Raw genomic sequence first — 18,799 nt, forward strand, 5'->3', positions numbered from 1 at the left:
TCTATCTGTCTGTTTTTGTGTCAGTACCATACTGTTTTGATAACTATAGCTTTGCAGTATACTTTGAAATCAGTGAGTGTGATGCCTCCACCTTTGTTTTTTTTCTCAGGATTGCTTTGGCTATTTGGGGTCTTTTGTGGTTCCAGATAAATTGTAGGATTCTTTTATCTACTTCATGAAGAATACCTTTGGGCTTTGAGAGCGACTGCACTGAATCTGTAGATTGCTTTAGGTAATACGGACATTTAAAAATTCTTCTAATTCATAAGCACAGAATATTTTTCCATTTCTTTGTGTCTTCTTTGATTTTTATCAACGTCTTATAGTTTTCAGTGTAAAGGTCTTTCACCTCTGGGGTTAAATTTATTCCTAAGTATCTTATTCTTTTTGCTGTGATTGAAAATGAGATTGTTTTCTTGATTTTTCTTTCTGCTATTCATTGTTAGTGTATAGAAACACAACTAACTTTTGTATGTTGATTTTGTACCCTGCAACCCTACCATAGTCATTTATTATTTCTAATATAGTTTTTGGTGGATTCTGCAGGCAAATAGTGACAGTTTTACTTCTTCCCTTCCAATTTGGATCCCTTTTATTTCTTTGTCTTGTCTAATTGCTCTGGCTAGGACTTCCAATACTATGTTGAATTAGAGTGCTGAGAGTAGGCATCCTTTCTTGTTCCTGTTCTCAGAAGGATAGCTTTCACTTCTTCACCATTGAGTATAATGTTAGCAGCCTTTATTATGTTGAGGTATTTTTCTTCTATATCCATTTTATTCAACATCACTAATTATTAGGGAAATGCAAATCAAAAACACAATGAGATGTCACCTCATGCCCATCAGAAAGGCCATTATTAAAAAGACAAAAATTACAAGTGTCAGAGCGAATGTGGAGAAAAGGGAACCCTCATATACTGCTGGTGGGAATGAAAATTGGTGCAGCCACTATGGAAAACAGTATGGAGATTCCTCAAAAAATTAAAAATAGAACTACCATATGATCCAGCCATTCCACTCCTGGGTATTCATCCAAAGAACATGTAAACACTAATTTGAAAAAATACATGCATTCCTATGTTCATTGCAGCATTATTTATAATAGCTAAGACTTGGAAACAACCTAAGTGCCCACAGACAGATGAATGGATAAAGAAGATTATACCTATACAATGGAATACTACTCAGCCATAAAAAGATGAAATCTTGCTATTTGCAACAACATGGATGGACCTTGAGGGTATTATGCTAAGCAAAATAAGTCAAGTGGAAAAAAGACACATAACATATGATTTCACTCATATATAGAAGATAAAAAACAACAAACAAACAAACAAATGTATAGATATGGAGAACAGATTGGTGGTTACCAGCGGGGAAGTAGGAAAGGGGGATATTGGTATGGTGATGGATGAAGACCAGACTTTTGGTGGTGAACATGATGTAGTGCATACAGAAATTGAACTATAATGATGTATATCTAAATAAAATAAATAAAAGTAAAAATACAGAAGATAGAGAAATTTTTCCAATGGCCTCTTTACACAAATCCTCAATATAAACTGAGACTAAATTTTAAACTTTAACTCAGTGAAGGCATTTCTGAGGAGAGGGGAGGTGAACATACTCCTCGAGCATGTCCCTTGGTTCTTTGGTGATCTAATCTGATACTGGGATACAGCTCTGAAAAATCCAGGACAGTTAGCATATTTCCTTGATTATCTCAAATTGCAACAGTCTCAACTGAATAGGAGTCAGAAGATGGGTAGGGTCTTGGACACAAGCTGGAAATGCCAAGATTCTGTGCTGCTGAAGAAGGAAAATACATCTGCTTTAGGGACTAGAGAGTAAACAGTAAGGCTCACATTCCATTGTGTAAATAAAGAGCCTGAATTATATTCTGTCAAACCAAAAATATCCTTTTCTCATCTTCTTCCAAAAGGAATTTAACATGGTATCAGAAAAAGTTGAGAAATCTGGAAGGTGCTTTTTATAACTTTTTAAAATGCCTAGATGAGAAGCTTTTAATAGTCAGTGAAAATGGGAATATTTGTATTCATGTACATTTTAGGATTCTTAAGCTTCTGATCACATGTTCATTGCTAATTTAAAATCTCTAATTTAGAAAAAAAGGGTTCGTTTTTCTCACGGAGCTTACAGTAGAGACTATTTTAATTCTATATTAGATGTGGATTTACATGGAATTTACAAAAGTAACTCAAGCGATGTGCCTTTTATCTAAGTCCCCTAGGAAGGAACACGTGCTCTCTGTACTTATTGAGGATATTTTAGATTTTTTCAATAAAATGGTAAAATGACACTCCCTGGTTCCACAAATTTATGATAGGAAATAAAACAAATTTTTGTCATATATCTTGGCCAAAACTATTATCAAATCACATTGGACAGCAAAGTTCACCTTTTATTACAGGAGAATAGTGTTGTTTACTACATTTAAGATTTTTCATGCAAATGTCCTTTTACTATTTCCACTTGTGTTAAGACATTTTCTTAATCTCAGTGATTTTTTTTTTGCATACAGTTCAGAAAAGTTTTTGATTATGGCTAGTGAGATATAAAGTTAAGCTCTGTTGGTACTTACGCCATGGTTTCTGTTTTGACGCTTCTCGAGCAAGGATAACGTGGATGAGTAACTTGGATCCTATTTTTTTATAAAGACTTTCTTTGGGCAGGGGGGAGGGACTCAAGGGCTATTAGACACAGAAATTAGTTTATAGGGAGTTTATCACATTTCCTCCCTGGAAAACTCATAAAAGAGCACAACAAAGCTATTTATATCATAAAGGGTTAGAATTATGGAGGAGAAAGAATGGCTTAATTAAGGAGTAAGATATGGGAGATACAAGGCAGGAATGGCATCAAGGAAACACACATACTAAGGGAGAATAAGGGTCACAATTTTTCCTCTACTAGATTATTCCCATCCGGTCAGAAATACGCTGTTTATCCCACCACGAAAAAAAAAATCCCTAATTGACCTCCTCCTCCGGCTAGACCTTCTTTTCTCTGCAACCCTTTATATGTACAAACACCTCAAGAGAGTTGCGCATAGTCACCGTCTCCGCTGCCTCTGCTCCCATCTGATCAGCCTCTGTCCCTAACCGCTCGACAGAGACTGCACTTGCGGATGTCACCAATTCCTCCCAATTCCCAAATCCAAAGGTCACCTCTCAGTCCTCATCTTCCTCCTGTGAGCATGAGCAGCATTTATACGCTTCTCCCTTTCTGCCCTGCTTCTTGAAGCCCTTTCTTCACCCGGCCCACAGGCTACACGATCTGCCCCTAACAGCCCCTCTCTGCTCACATATTCTACTGCCCTCTTCTTGCTCACTCTGTTCCAGCCACTTTGGTCTCCTCCCTAAACACACTCCTTCCTCAGGCTTCACTCTCGCTGCCCCCTCCACCTGGAATGTTCTGTCTCCAGATATCCACCAGTTTGTTCCCTCACTTTCTTCAAGCCCCTCCCTACACATCACTTCTCAGAGACATTGCCTGGCTAGTTTTTATACACCACCACTACCTCCTACAACTCTCTCTTCCCTTTGCCCTATTTTATTTTTCGTCAGACCTGTAACAGCACCCAGCGCATATAATGTAAGCTCCAGAGGGCAAGGATTTGGTTTTGTTCACAACTCCAGTGCCTGGCATATAGTAGCCACTTAACAAATACTTGCTGAATGACCTCAGTAAAGCACGTGGACAGGTCATAAGTTCAGAGCGAAGAATGCAGAAACTGCTTTCGGGGCTGGAAGAAAGTGCAAGAAGGCACTGTGGGGAGCAATTACAAAGAGAAATTAAACGTGGGATAAAAGCATTCTTGACTTCCCATCCCCTTCTTGGTTCCCAGGACTTGTCTCAGGATATCCATTCCTTAGAGAATCTGCTTTAGGTTGGGGAACACTGATTTTGAAATAGTCCAGCTTGGAAAATTTCTCCCAGAGCAAGAAAGGTGAAGGGTATGGCCTTGCTGATATTAGGAGTATTAAGAAGTGTAATCTGTTGTGAAACCATGGCGCCAGTAAGAACATAGCTGAAATAACAGAGGACGTGGCCCAGGCTGAGCGGGAAGCTACATGAAACAGAACAAGTCCGAAGAGTTTCCAGAACAATTAAAAGAACTGGGAATACTATGTCAGGACAATGGAAAACCTGACAGCATCTTCACAGCTAACCTTGAATATCTGAAGACCCATTACATGAACAGGGGATTGAATTTCTTTGTGTGGTTCTAGAGAGGGAATTAGGGTCAGTGAGCACAGGCTTCAGTCAGCCAGATATCTGTTCATTCTATAATCCTTTACCCAAAACCCCTGGGGCTAGATGGATTACAGAATTGAGAACGTTTCTAATTTCAGACAGAAATATGGTATATAACACTAGCATGACACAGCATGGAGTAACCGAACACATTAATATTTCTGCAGTAAGGTATGAACACTCACTCTACGTGGGATGGTAATGACTGTAGACAGCTTCATGTAGGTTGAGTTTGCCACAAACTTATAAAGAAACTTCTGGCTTCAGAGGTTTTGGGATCTCCAAATTGTAGACAAGGGGTTATGACTCTGGACTATACAATTACGAATAAACTGTATGTATTATAATAATTGATCCCAAAGTCTGTGAACTCCACTATTCCTGTTAGGGAACTCATTAAACCCTCAGGCAGAAAATAGAAAATGGCCACTAATAATTAAGAATTTGGATGTGAACCTTAATTCTTAGTTTTTCTCAGATCAGCATCATTCTGAAACTTGTTTTTAATAACTACCCATGAATGGTAAAATGTGTATGGAAGTTGACATAATTTTTTCCTTTTCACCACAACCCACCAGCTTTCTGAGGGTCATGTTCTCGCCTCCCTTAAGTCAAGAGGTTGTGTGTGGTCCCTGAATCTCATCTGAATGTTTGAGACACACGAGTAGATCATAATCTGGCGTAAAGTGTGTTGTGAGTCCTCTGCCTTTTTCCTTATCAATAACAGATGAAGTAGAGAGCTTGCAGAAGAGGAGCCAATTTAAGCTTTCCTCATAGTAACAACACTTTCACATACGTGGATTGTATTTTTCCCTCAATGGTTATGTATGATTTCCAATAACTCTCCATCCATCCATCCAACTGTCTGTCTGTCCATATTAAAGAAAAAAAGTGCTTTTCTACCTTTTTCTCTAATTTGCCATTAACACCATCTAGCCTCAAGTTCATGCTCCAGTACTCTGTGCTTTTATTGCACACTTGTAAAATGAAAACATTAAGAAAATTAATCAGAGGCACAGAATTATGAGTTGCTTCTGTCCTAAAAACAGCACGAGTTTAAGAATACATTAATATCCACATCTAGACTGATTTTAAAATGAAAGCTTTGCGTTATCTGTGAGCATCTGAAATTCTCCTAACTGATGAAATAGACTTTTTCCCAATTATTCCTCATCTTATTTACCTCCCCCACACACTTGGAAAACTTTAAAGTGGCCAAATGGAATTTTATCAAACTTTCCAAAAATATTCACCCCTAAGGCACAGGAATTTGAACTAAAGAGGTTAACTTTAAAAAATATTTCCATCTCATAAAATTAAGATCTACCACGAATATGCTTTTATTTCTGTTGTGCTTTATTTTGGGAAAATACGTTTTCTCTAAATATTTAGCGATAATTAGAATATCTTAAAGATTAATACTTCCACCTCCTCCCCTTTTCCTCCCCCAATAAATGTTAGAGGCTGACCTGTGACACGCTCTCCTGATAAATGAAAGCTTAGAGGGTTAGGGATTCTCACAGGCAAACTCTCACTTCTAGATTCCAATGTGTGTGTTTTCCGCATCACCAAGCTACCCACTCTTTCGAAAAAGAGTGAATGTCTCTACAATCTGATCTAATTTAAAGTTTTATCATTTTTCAAAGTGACGGTAAATGCAGCCCACTTCAGATGCTCATGTTATAAAATAACAGAAGACTATTAATAGCACTTAAATATATAGATAAAACACTAAGTCATTAATATAACTTTAGATTATTGGCTGTTTATTTACAAAAACAAACCACAGCACTGTATCGTGCCTCGTTATGGGTTCTGTACACGCTACCACGAAGCCGACCCTGATGGAATCTAAATTAAGCACACGGTCCTCTTCCGGGGCCCCACTGCTCCTAATTTGGTGGAGACGAGGGTCACCTTGGGGTTAATGGGACTCAGGGGATCAGGCCCTGCTGAGGGAGCAAGCAGGTGGCCCTTAATGCTGACTGCTGGCCTGCCCCCAGAGCACCCTGCAATCAGCCCCCGTCCCAGCTCACCTCCAGAACCACTCCAGGGGCACAAGAACATCGAAGCCCGAGAAAAGAGGGTGGTGACCTTACCACCCTGGTCTATTCTGCTCATAGCAAAACAGCTACAGTCTCCACCAACACAGCCAGAATTCTGTTCTCCTCGAGGCCAGTACTTTCTGAAAATGAGTATTTCCTTACAAAAAGCCAGAAAGCTTGAATCTGCATGTCTCCAAACACTCGGGCAGGCCCACCTCCTGACTGTGCGCTCATACAAGGGCCCCTTCCTCCTCGTCTGCCTTTTAGTTTTACGTTGCCAGGTCTAACCATCAGCTAACCATGTACAATGCAATGGTGGATGCAGCTTACGCAAGGAGAGGACTGTGTGCCCTTTTTGTAAATGCAGAAGTGGCCCCACCCTCCGCATGACCCTCCCTCGGTGAGGCACAGCTATCCGAATAGGACTTTATATAGCTCAGCATCAAGTTTTAAATCATTCAAGGAAGGAGTCTGTAAGGAGACATACCAGCCTTTCTCCAGAGAAAGATCAATGAGCTGTGGAGACATGTTGGCCAGGAACACTTTCTTTCACCTAGACAGAGCGTGTGACTTGCGGGTGCCAGCGCAACCGCTCTTCCTAAAGGCAGGGGCAACCTTTATAATCAATCGGAGGTGGAACATGGCCAGGGCCGTGTGGGAGAGGATGGAGACAAAGCTGATGGATTATTCAGAGAATGTTTAACATCACTCTACAAGATAAAGTGACAGATGAAGTTGATTAAATAAATTTTTCAAACTTAGAAAGACATTCAAAGTATCAGTGATCTCAAGTGTTTTATTACAGATCTTACTCAGGAAACAAAAGCAAAATAAATCAAAATGGAAGGAAATAAAATAAAATGAAAATGCTCACAGGCTTTATATAAGACAACACGCAAAAAGACCGAGCAGACAGACCACTGGGAGTATCTATAATCTATATGTTAATAATATTATAGTTAGAAAGTCTAAATTGCAAAAAACAAAGTCACACCATTTTAGGAATTATTATAGGTATAATGCGATTTTCTTTTTTTTGGCTCTGCAATATAATTATTCTTAAAAATTGCAAAATCATAGCTCCTAAAACTCCAAGAGTATTAGAATTTGAATTTGATAAGAAATTATAATATACATATAAGAAATATTATGTAGGGGCTGGCCCAGTGGTGCAGTGGTTAAGTTCGCATGTTCTGCTTCTCAGCGGCCCAGGGTTCACCCATCCCGATCCTGCGTGCGGAATGGCACCGCTTGGCAAAAGCCATGCTGTGGTAGGCATTCCACATACAAAGTAGAGGAAGATGGGCATGGATGTTAGCTCAGGGCCAGTCTTCCTCAACAAGAAGAGGAGGATTGACAGCAGATGTTAGCTCAGGGCTAATCTTCCTCAAAAAAAAAAAAAAGGCAAAAAAATATTATGTATATATAATAGTAGTTTAAATAAAGATGATGACAGCGATGACGACGACAATTTAAAGATCCTTTAAAGGAGGAACAAACTGTAAATAACAGCTTTCTACATAAACCAACGAACCCAAGCTACAGGATACAAATTTGCCATGATGGTCATTCAAGTGATGGACACTGGAATTGATTAGAAATGCCAATATCCAAGACCACACTGTGATTCCTTAACCAGTTCTTCAGCATCAACATGGTGAATCTCCACTGAGTGCCCACTCACTGGGAAGCACCGTATATAAAGTCTGTCTCTATACTGTCTGCCTCAAGCGCGTCTCCTTTCCATGGGCTCAAAATTCCTCTTGTGACCTAGCAGCCGCCCAAGGGTCAAGTTTCTAGGCCCAACCGTTTACGATAAGCAGAAGGAAAAACCCCGAGCAGCAACTTGGTCAGGAGGCCCGTGGAGGGCGGTGCTGACTGAGCACCCGAAAAGCCAAGGAAGAGCCGGGGCCAGCAAACCCAGGTGGAGACGTTGCGGGGAGATGGCAGAGGGTGAACTCCACAGAAAGGAAAGACACGAGGCTCTACCCCAAAGCACCTGCAGACGCGTTTCTTTCCCTTTTATTTTTATTTATTTTAACCATGATTGTATCCACTCTTTTTTTCTGAAGGATTTATCTCTTCCCCCATTAGAAATACAGATTAAGAAAACTTGGACAATCTGACTCCTCCTATGGAGATTGGATTGGAAAAAAGTTTATTTGCAATAGATGAATAATTTCAGAATACACACAAGACCTATTATGTGTGTGTATATTTTTAACATGACTTATGATTTCCTGAAATAGGTTTACATAGGGAAAGCACTGGCTCATTTCATCACTACAGGGCCAAGCTAATAAATTACCAATTATCTAAATCGATGGAGACTGAATTTTGGAATGAGTTGTGCGATTTTTTTTACAGTTTTTGCCAGCAGATTTATCTCCCAAATTTTGACTTAGCTAATAGTCACATTAGTAGTTAAAAGATTTTCTTTCCTTGAGTCCATACAGAACTCTCTGGGCACAGGGGAAATGGCCAGGAGTGTATCAGGAAGGAAGACGAGGGGACAAATGGAGGATTTCAAAACCGTGAACAATCGAAAGAGATCACTGAAGGGGGTGAGTGCATTCAATTGTGGTCCACCGTTATGCTTAGAACTCTGATGTGAGAATTCAGCTTTCTTTTTTTACAAACAGCTTTACTGAGATAGCATTCACATACTATAAAATTCACTCATTTCAAGTGGACAATTCAATGTTTTTTAGTATTTTCACAGGGTTGTGCAACCATCTAATTTTAGGACATTCCCTATCCCTGAAAAGAAATGTCATGAGCAGTCACTCCCCATTCCTCTCTCCCTCCAACTGCTGACAAGGGGTGATCCACTATCAGAGCCTATATTTTTTTGCCAATTCTGGAAATTTCACATAAATCACATCATGCAATATGTATTTTTTGGTGACTGTCTTCATTCACTTAGCATAATATTTTCAAGGTTCATGCACATTACAGCATATATCAATGCCTCATTTCTTTTTATTGCCAAATAACATTCCATTGTATGGATACACCACATTTTATTTATCCACTTATCAGTGGATGGACATTTGGGTTGTTAGAACTTTTTGGATAGTATGGAGAATGCTGCTATGAACATACATGTACAAGTGTGTGTGTGGGTGCACGTGCTCACTTCAGTACACACTCAGGAGGGAGCTGCTTGAGTTCCATGGTAACTCTAGGTTTACCCCTTTGAGGAAATGCCTGTTTTTCAAAGTGGCCGCACTATTTTACATTCCCGCCAGCAGTGTGTGAGGGCTCCACACAGTCTCCTCATTTCCCCCCACTGCACTTGGTCTTGTCTGTTTCTTGGATTACAGCCATCCTAGCAGGCACATAGTGTATCTCACTGTGGTTTTGATTGGCGTTTTCGTGAAGGCTAATGATGGCGCATCTTTTCATGTGCTGATTAGCCATTCTACTTTCTTTCTTAAAACCATTCCCCGGCAGCCTCACCAGACATATGAATATTCCCTTATTTTCTTTTTATGTCCTATATTGAAATATACATTCTTAAAATGCCTCCATACTGATCTCTATTCTTGGTTCCCTCCGCACCCCGTCCTCCAGTACCCATACACACTCAGCAGGTGCTTTCACAAATTGAGTTTGATGCCTTACCACGGTTGCTTCTAAATCTTAATCAGACTTCAGCAGGCAAAACCAAGTGAGCTAACTGCTCTTTGTCAAATAAAATAACCAGCATTGGTCTAGCATTTGCCACCGGCTCCAAACCTGTTGTAAAGACCAACACCTAAAACACTGCAGAGACCATCTCTTCCCTCCTTCTCTCCGTGACTAGTCTCTGATTAGCCATTATTTACCCTGAGATCCCAAACTTTTAAGTGCAGAAGAAACATTTTGCATTTCTCTAAAGCTTCACTCCCGCTAAGGGGAACACGGGTGGTGTCTGCGAGTGGAATCCTGCATCAGAGCTGGAGGAAGCATTCCCTGCTGTGGGACGCCTCAGAGTCAGCATGGAGGATATCACAGTGGGACGAACTGTGGGGAGCCCCTGACAGCTCACATTTTCCACTCTCTGAAAAATCCAGGCTCCAGCCGAAGTCCACACAAACCTAAGAATTTGTTAATTTGACATTATACAAATTGAACGGATCTGGTCCTCCTCCTCGAGCAGATTACAACCATTACACGGTTTGAGAGAACCGCAAAGAAACTTAAAATGACCCCTTAAAAATAACATCTTGCTTGCGAAGGAACAGCTTTTATAGGAACTTGTTTTCAGCCCATAGAAGCTACATGATGTTATTTTTAGTGGCTAATTTTAAATATCCTTACTCCATGAAGCGTATTTTGATCCAAGATGGTTTTACTACAAACTTTGCTAAGACATCAAAAAATATTTTTAGCAAATGCTCAAGGGACATTAATAATTGCTCAGATACCTTTATAAGGCTCTATCAACTCACCAGAAGGTGTAAGAATGTTTAAATTCTTTTCAAAGCAAAAATATCTTTGGACAAGCTATTTTCTTGGCTCTTGGTCTTGATTCTCTGTTGGGGGGCTCAAACTGGAACCTCTAAGGGTGAGTTTCTTCCATTTTTGAACATAAGGCTTTTGAGGAAGGATTTTCCAAAGTTTAAAAAACATCTCTTAGAACACAGCAAGATAAAGAAGGAGATGCAAAGATCTTTCCCATCTGGTCTTCTCTTCAGGATTTTACATCATTTTTGGACAACTAAGTTGTAGAAAGTGAATTTCCTAATATCCAGGGTTTCAGATCTTTCTCTAACCCTGACTTTTTGTAATCATTTTAGGAGAAGAAAGGGGAATTTTGCTTTCCTGATCTCTAACATCTTGGTTAACCTAAGCTTGTCAGTATCTGAACTGAGACAGAATTTTCTGTCCTCCAAAACTGGTCCAGCGAGGAACCTGTGGATGGCAAGTTTGTGTAGGTATCCAACGAAAGTTTATATCCAACACCTCATCTCTCTTGCCTTCACCCCAGTCCAGAGCATCACATCTTTCACCTGGGCCACTACAGCAACTTCCTAACTTGTTTCTCAGTACCATTGTCTAATTTACTACCCACCGACTCAGTGATCTTTTCGTTTCATGAATCATATCAGGTTATTCCCTTTTTAAAAACCCCTCGGATGACTTCCTATTGCATGCACAATAAAAGTCAACCTCTCACCATGACCTACAAGGGCCTGAATGGCCAGGCCCCTGCCTATTTCGTCAAATTCATCTCATGATCTTCATCTTTCTTGGAGTATAGTCGGTCTTTTCTGCCTTGTTGTCTTGAACTTCCTACATCTCTGCCTGGCAGGCTCACATACCATGTTGCCCCCCACCACCCTTGCCCCTTCACATGGCTGCTCCCTCACATTATTTAGGTGTCAACATCAATGGTGCCTTTTCAGAAAGGCATCCTCTGACTACACTTTCTATATGAAGCTCTTCTGCTTTTTATTCTGCAAAAACGGTTCACTGTTTATTTTCCTTGTAGTACTAATTTCAACCTATAATTTAAAAATGTGTTGACTTTGTTATTGTCTGCTTCTCTCGCTAGAGGGTAACATTCACATGGCAGGAAATTTGCCTAGCACACAGCAGGGCATAAATAATTGTTGACTGAACTAATAAATAAATGAATTACTTATTATGCCTTAATGCATATTAATTACTTCTTTAATGACTGCAGATATTTCCTACATATTCTCAGGCTCCATTAGCCATTATTCTGACTATCTTGTCTGTCAACTGTCTTGCCAAAGCTTCAGCCTTAGGAGGTCAGAACTAGGATTTCTTTATGGGTTGTTTCTCTAAACATTGATGCCTGAATCAAAGGGGGAAATGGTTGGCCAAATTCATTTATTGTTGCAATGCAACACTGCTAAATAGCAGCCCAAGAGGCAATTTCACTTAGGTATTCAACAAACATATTATTAGATAATAGTAAACTTTCTTTCCTTAGCTCTATTCTTTAGATTTGTTTTCAATTGCTTTGAAAGTGGTTGCTTCCTTCTACTCCAATAACATCATACTTAAACCTGAACATACAGGTCACTTGGATACAAATTATGGAAACGAGAATGTTAACATGGCATGAGGTGCTCTCCAATTTAATGCATAGCCTTCTAAGGCCAAGCATTCAAGTCCTTTTCCTCTAATTACAGATTCAGCTGGGCTGAAACCAGACTTGACTGCCACATGCTTGTGCAATTAGAGGAGCAGCTATCCCTTCTCCTGGTTCATCAAAGACTACCTGTCTAAGAGTAAAATACACCAGTAAATTAAGTTAGACAACAGTTTAAACATAACCCTTACTAACGTCACAACTGATTTATTAAGTTAAAATGTCTTACACCAACTCAAACTGAAATCACGATAGGCTATGGCTACACACTATGGTGTTTAAGGCCTGGATGCCAGAGGCACATTTTCTTGTCGAGAAGGCCCTTACCTCCCGGGATTCCCTGTGAAAATCCTACTCCCACTGCAGGCTCCCTGTCAAAGTGCTCTGGACAGCACTCATCCCCCTCCCACCCCTGGTTTCTCCTGCCACACCAGTGCTACACTGTTAGCTCAAGGAAGACAGAACCTTCAGCAAATGGGCCTTAACGTGTCCTGTGCCCAGTAAAATCTCAAAATGGAATCGGAGAACAATCACAGATAACTGCACATAGTTATACAGCTGAAGACTCTGCCTGAAAACCGAGTTCAGCTTGCAGCAGAGCGAAAGTGAGAAGTGAAGTTGCTGCAGGCACATGGCTCTCCCTTCCCAGGACCACGGTCTCTCCATCAGGGTATGTTCTCTCAATTAATCCGTACTTCTTTCCTCTAATTAACACAGCTCTTGCTGTCCTAGCTCCACAGGGCCTCATTAGCAGTGAGGAGACACTGATGCTAATGTCTTCCTGAAAAACAAGAGATGAGGATTGCCCATTTCCTTACATATTAAAACTGTGTTCTGTGAGACCTTGTCAGAAATGCTTGGCAAGAGAAATGTTAGTTTATCTCCCCTCTTCTGGATATAATCAAGCTAAATTTTTTTAAAAATTCTTTTTCATATGTTTTGTGTTGCTCAGTGATGACAAGCCTAAACTTTGTTTTAGAGAACGATTTCTTATTTACAATCGTATATGCCTAGTTGCAAATATAAAAAAAAAACATTTTTTCTGACTTGTCACAAAACCAATGGGTTGGTTGTTTAAAGCATTAAAACAGGGGCTGGCCCCGTGGCCGAGTGGTTAAGTTCGCGTGCTCCGCTGCAGGCGGCCCAGTGTTTCGTTAGTTCGAATCCTGGGCGCGGACATGGCACTGCTCATCAGACCACGCTGAGGCAGCGTCCCACATGCCACAACTAGAAGAACCCACAACGAGGAATACACAACTATGTACCGGGGGGCTTTGGGGAGAAAAAGGAAAAAATAAAATCTTTAAAAAAAAAAAAAAAAAAAGCATTAAAACAGGAGTTCCTTTGTATAGTATAATGTAAATTTGTCGAGAAGGCCCTTCTCAAACAAAAGTTCATCCTCAGACTCAGAACCAAGAAATTTCACTTAACCAAGTAAGTAACTGAGTCACAATAATGCCTTGTATCTACATACTATGTTCTTAAGATGCTTAATATGCCTTAGCAATATGTTTTATCACCTGACAGATAGTCATGATCAGGATATCATTTATATCAAAAGATGGAGAAACGGCCACTGAGCATGTAGCATGTAGACACTGTACTTCATACTCTAGTCTCAATATCTCCTTTAGTCTGCACAGGTATTACCACTTCCACTCTGCAGGTTAGGAAACTGTGGCTCTTGAAGGACACGTGACTTTCTATGACCCGAGAGCTAGTAAGCGGCAGAGCCAACTCAAAAATCCTCACGTTTTCCAAACCACACTGGTTAGAAAGACAGCAGATCTATTCCACACAGATGTGTAGAAATCCAGCATTTCAGGAAAAACATCTACTAAATCATATGAGTCCTCAGAACAAAGCCAAAAAATACAAAGTTACTACCACTCTATAATCAGATACCAGTTAGAAATAATGGGATAAGGATAAATTCCAAATTAGAGCAAGGAAAACTTCATCAGAAAGGAAAAATTCATCTGCACCATTAAACCATCTTTTGGGTTATTTCTACCATGCTAAGACATTCTGCTAATCATACAGGCTATTTTTAAAGGCTTAATAAATTGGGGGTGGTATGTTTCTGTTTGCTTTTTGGGGAACGTGCTCTCTCTTAACTCCAACACTACTGTTCTGAAGGGAAATGTCAGTCATGGGAGTCCTCCTCTCTGACTGCAGGCTTCGGGGCGTGAACACTGAGCAAACCAGGGCACCCCATGCCTCTGACCACAGTGGCTGATCCAGAGACGGACATGACTCATCTGGAATTCTTCATTGGGATTTTTCTAAATGGTGGAGAGTACTCTCTCCTCCTGGATGTGAGAATGTAAATCATGATTGTGACTGATGGCCATGGGTCCAACCTTAAAGAAAAAGCCTGGCTTGGAAATTAGGTTAAACCACAAGGTGGGTGGGAGTGGGAGGGAGACGAAAGAGGGAGAGAGAGGGAGAGAGGGAAAGAGAATGAGAGACTGAGGATGAGAGAGAGAGAAGAGCAAGAAGGAGGAGGAGGAGGAGGAGAGAGGACATTTAAAAAGACAGACAGTGGGGGAGAGAGGTACAGACACACCTAACTAACCCCTCATGGCCTGTGGTTAGAATTTCTGCATTCAGGCAGAAAGCCACAGGCAAGTCCCATCCCTGCCCTTTTGTGTTTTGACTTGTCTAAACAAACAAAGTCTCTCTCTTTGCTTCAAGTATTTGGAGCGGGGTTTTTATTACCTACGATAATAAGCTTATGTAAGAAAACATGTTCATTACTTTACTAGGCTAAGTTCTCATTTCCACATCCGTGTTAAATACAATGATGTAATGAGTCAAATTGGCAAATATTTATGGAGATACTAAGAAGGGAAAGACACAGTGAGAGCTGTACTAGAAATGAACACACAAAACATCTCATTGGGAAATAAAGACTAAAATGCAAACATCAAAAAAAGTTATAGTATAAAATAAAAACAGACATATCATTAGGCAGTATAGGATCAACCATTAAACATAATACGCAGATAACAAATATTACAGGAATATAGAGGAGGAAACAACCAGGCTGGGAATAGCATCCCATTTTAAGCATCTGGAGCACTACCTGAGGCTCTGCTCACACTGACATCCACTGTACCAGAGGTTTTCCACCCTTAACTGACCACATCTCTGCTTCCTATCGCTGTTGGAGGGCAATCAAAGCATTCCTGAAATACCCTTCCATTGAACCACAGAAAATATGATATAAACCTTACACCACGGTGAGGCCGGCGTCCTGGGTGTGCATTTGAGAGTCACACAGAGCCCAGCTCCCAGAAGGCTCTGTGCTTGGTTTGACAATTTGCTGTCTTGAAGTTGTTAATGATTTTTAAACAAGAGGCCCCACATTTTCATTTTGCACTTTTTCTTGGAAATTGTGTGGCTGATCCTGCACTAAGGACAGAGACAAAGTTTTGCTACAAACAATTTGCAGAAATGGTCTTGCTTTTCAAAGCAGCCTACCTGCCAAGAGACGTAATATATTTCGGAAGTCAAAGGGCAAAGAAGCACTCTCTCACCTGCCACGTGTTCCTCCTTAGCCCTTTATTAAAAGCAAATGATTTAGAAAAATGAGAAGTCTGCAGTGAAGAGCACTCGTAATCTGCCAATTCACAACACTGCCAAAATGAAAGTAAAGTCACCAAGTGTGAGTCAAAAAGCCCATAGTGTATTTCTAGGTCATGACCAGCACAGGATGCAGTCTGAAAAAAGGATCTGGTTGACTTTATGAGAAACTTAGAGAGTGAAGAAAAGCTAGTTCTGGTCCTGTCAAATGCATAAAATATCATAAAATAGTGGGTTGTTATTGATAGCGTTCCCTGGAAACACAACTCTCTCTCATGGGGCACAGGCTGGATGAGGGCTGGGAGTGTGATGAGGGAGCTGGACACCTGGCTTAGTCTCCACACGTCCTCCAAGATGGCGCCTCACCAGCTCAGGTACTGGCACGTGGTAAAGGAGAGCTACAATGACAGCGTCCACCTATGCTCTCGTCCCAGAGCCTCCAGAGGCACCATCATTGGACCAGGCCGGCCTCCTGCTGCAATTCACCTGCTGACTTGATGTCCTATCAGAAAAGCTCCACCCAAAGCACAGCTTCATCAGTCCTGTCATGTTGATGCCTAAATCCCACCACTTCCACCCCCCCCGTAGGACTCTAATCCCGGCTACCAGGCAGTGACGGTGCCAGGGGAAACACCAACCTTTCAGTTTTGTGCTTAGTCTATCTGAGTTTCAGGTCCTTTTCCAGGGAAACAGGTTTAGACTAGAGATGAAAGGAGGCCTCTGGGGAACCAGTGAGGGACACCAAGGGAAGTTGGATGTGATGTGCAAGGTAAAAAGAACTTTCCTCTTTACAGTTTTCCAGATTGACTGAGCAAGCCTTGCTTGGTAAAAAAAACTGATAACACATAGCTAAGTCTGAAGGCAATGAACGATGATTCAAACATGCTTGTTTTTCAGCAATTCTCTCTCCTATGTTACCTGCATGACTTTTGACTAAAATCAGATCTTTTATGTTAACCCCTAATGATGCATTTTGAAGTAGAATAAGCTCATTATCTTCAGAGTGGATGTTTTAAGTGTTTTCCTTCTGTTCAAACTGCTCTCTTTTTCCATCTACTATTCACTGAGCATAGTTTCTTCTCTGATAAAGCTATGGAACCTAAGTAATTACTTACATGAGTTAGCACAAATCTGGCATCGTCTATATGCTCAATAAATGCTAGTAATTAATTTCATCTGATTTAAGGATGTAGCAGAATCTACTTACAAATGAAAACTAGGTGAACCATCATGGTTTTGTATGTAAGCAAGACCAAAATGAAGACAATAGCAGAAAATTGTGGAATCTTTTGGTGTGATGAACAAAGTCCCTTAGGATGTAAGCTTCCTAAAGATCTAAAGTCAAGTCACTGTTATTGAGAGGATGTTGGAAAGTATACTAATTGGTTCAGTATTAGGGTTTGGTTTACAGTGTAGATTATGTTTCTTTTTCATTCTCCCACTAGACCCAGCTATTTGGGGATGCTGTCCTGGGAGGGCTAGCTTTCTTCCTGAATTAACATTTAATACACCTCTATGGAATTTTATCATCACAGTGACAGAGACTTAATTTCATATACTTAAAAGGAGAAATTTCCCTTCATTCCTGAAAAGATTTCCCTTAGGGAATGTGATGTAACTCTACAAAAATCTTGAAAGATCTTTTAAAAAATATCAATCACCTGTTTCTTGGTGACATCTGGGAGAAATTTTGATACGAACAGTGAAATTTTGACAATATCCCACGAATTTAGCAAAAACAAAACAAAATAAAACAAAACCAAAAACAATTCATCTTACCTTTATATATAGTCTTTGCTATCTGTCCTTTGAGGTGAGTGGGTTTATCATCTCAGCAGGGTTGTTCCACTCCTCCTCCAAGGTCTGCTTCTGTGTGTTTTCCTCATCACAGAAGTTGCTCCTCACCACAGAAGACTGGTCCTGGCCAACTAGGACCCCAGCTATTCTCTGAGCATCACAGCCTCTGTGCCCACTCTGCTACTCAAACTCCAGATTTTGCCAAATCTCAGCACCCTCTTAGACTTGATACCCCAGGTTGAGGGCTATCTAATTTCTCATTCAGGCTATAAAAATTGGCACCTCCAGTGATGTCACACCCAATAAAACACCAGTTTTAAAATGTCATTGTGCAAATGAAAAAAAACCTACCTCTCTTGTAGAATAAGTTTGTTCTCTTTCTTCCAAAAATCTTTAAAGTCAGAGCTGAATTCATGCCAGATACTGAAGAAAACATTTGGGGACACCTCCTTCTCTCCAATTTTTGGTTTCATGAAGAAATAGGCTGTAGTCTCCAAAAAGCTGTCAAAGCACACACACACACACAAGAGCATAAAAGCTATGATTACTTTCCAATATGGGATATTCTTTCGCCATCCAAATGTTGATTTCATTCATGTACAGTTATTATTACCAAGAGGACTCGAACTCTTTAGGCACCAACAGTAGTTCTCTTATGGCTTTGTGTTAGAGTTTTGGATACAGGTACTAGGAGCTGCCAAGAATCCTCCACATACTGATGACTATCCCTAGTCCAATTCCATTTTCAAAATTAATCACTGTGTGTCGGACATAGTTCAGAAACGAACCTGTAGTCAAGGTGGGACATACTGGAAGTGGTGGGTCTATACTTTCTTTCTATACTCTAAACAAATAAATTATCAGCCATGTGCCTCAAAACTAATACGTATTATATGTATACTATATTGCTTATATACTATTTGGCTTGCTACATTGCTGGGGGGAAAAAAGCAAAAGTCCCAGGAGATGCCGACAAAGTCTCC

General features: G+C 40.4%; 1 protein-coding gene across 1 annotated transcript in view; it reads right to left on the reverse strand.

Moving 5' to 3' along the window:
* Positions 1 to 18,799, reverse strand: part of FMN2 (formin 2) — a 342,456-nt gene that overhangs the window by 13,530 nt on the left and 310,127 nt on the right. Inside the window, exon 16 of the mRNA XM_070602584.1 lies at positions 18,168 to 18,317. Coding sequence (XP_070458685.1) covers positions 18,168 to 18,317 — 150 coding nt within the window. The remainder of the gene's footprint in view (positions 1 to 18,167; positions 18,318 to 18,799) is intronic.

Source organism: Equus przewalskii, chromosome 31 (assembly GCF_037783145.1).
Source record: "Equus przewalskii isolate Varuska chromosome 31, EquPr2, whole genome shotgun sequence".
NCBI classification, from domain to species: domain Eukaryota; kingdom Metazoa; phylum Chordata; class Mammalia; order Perissodactyla; family Equidae; genus Equus; species Equus przewalskii.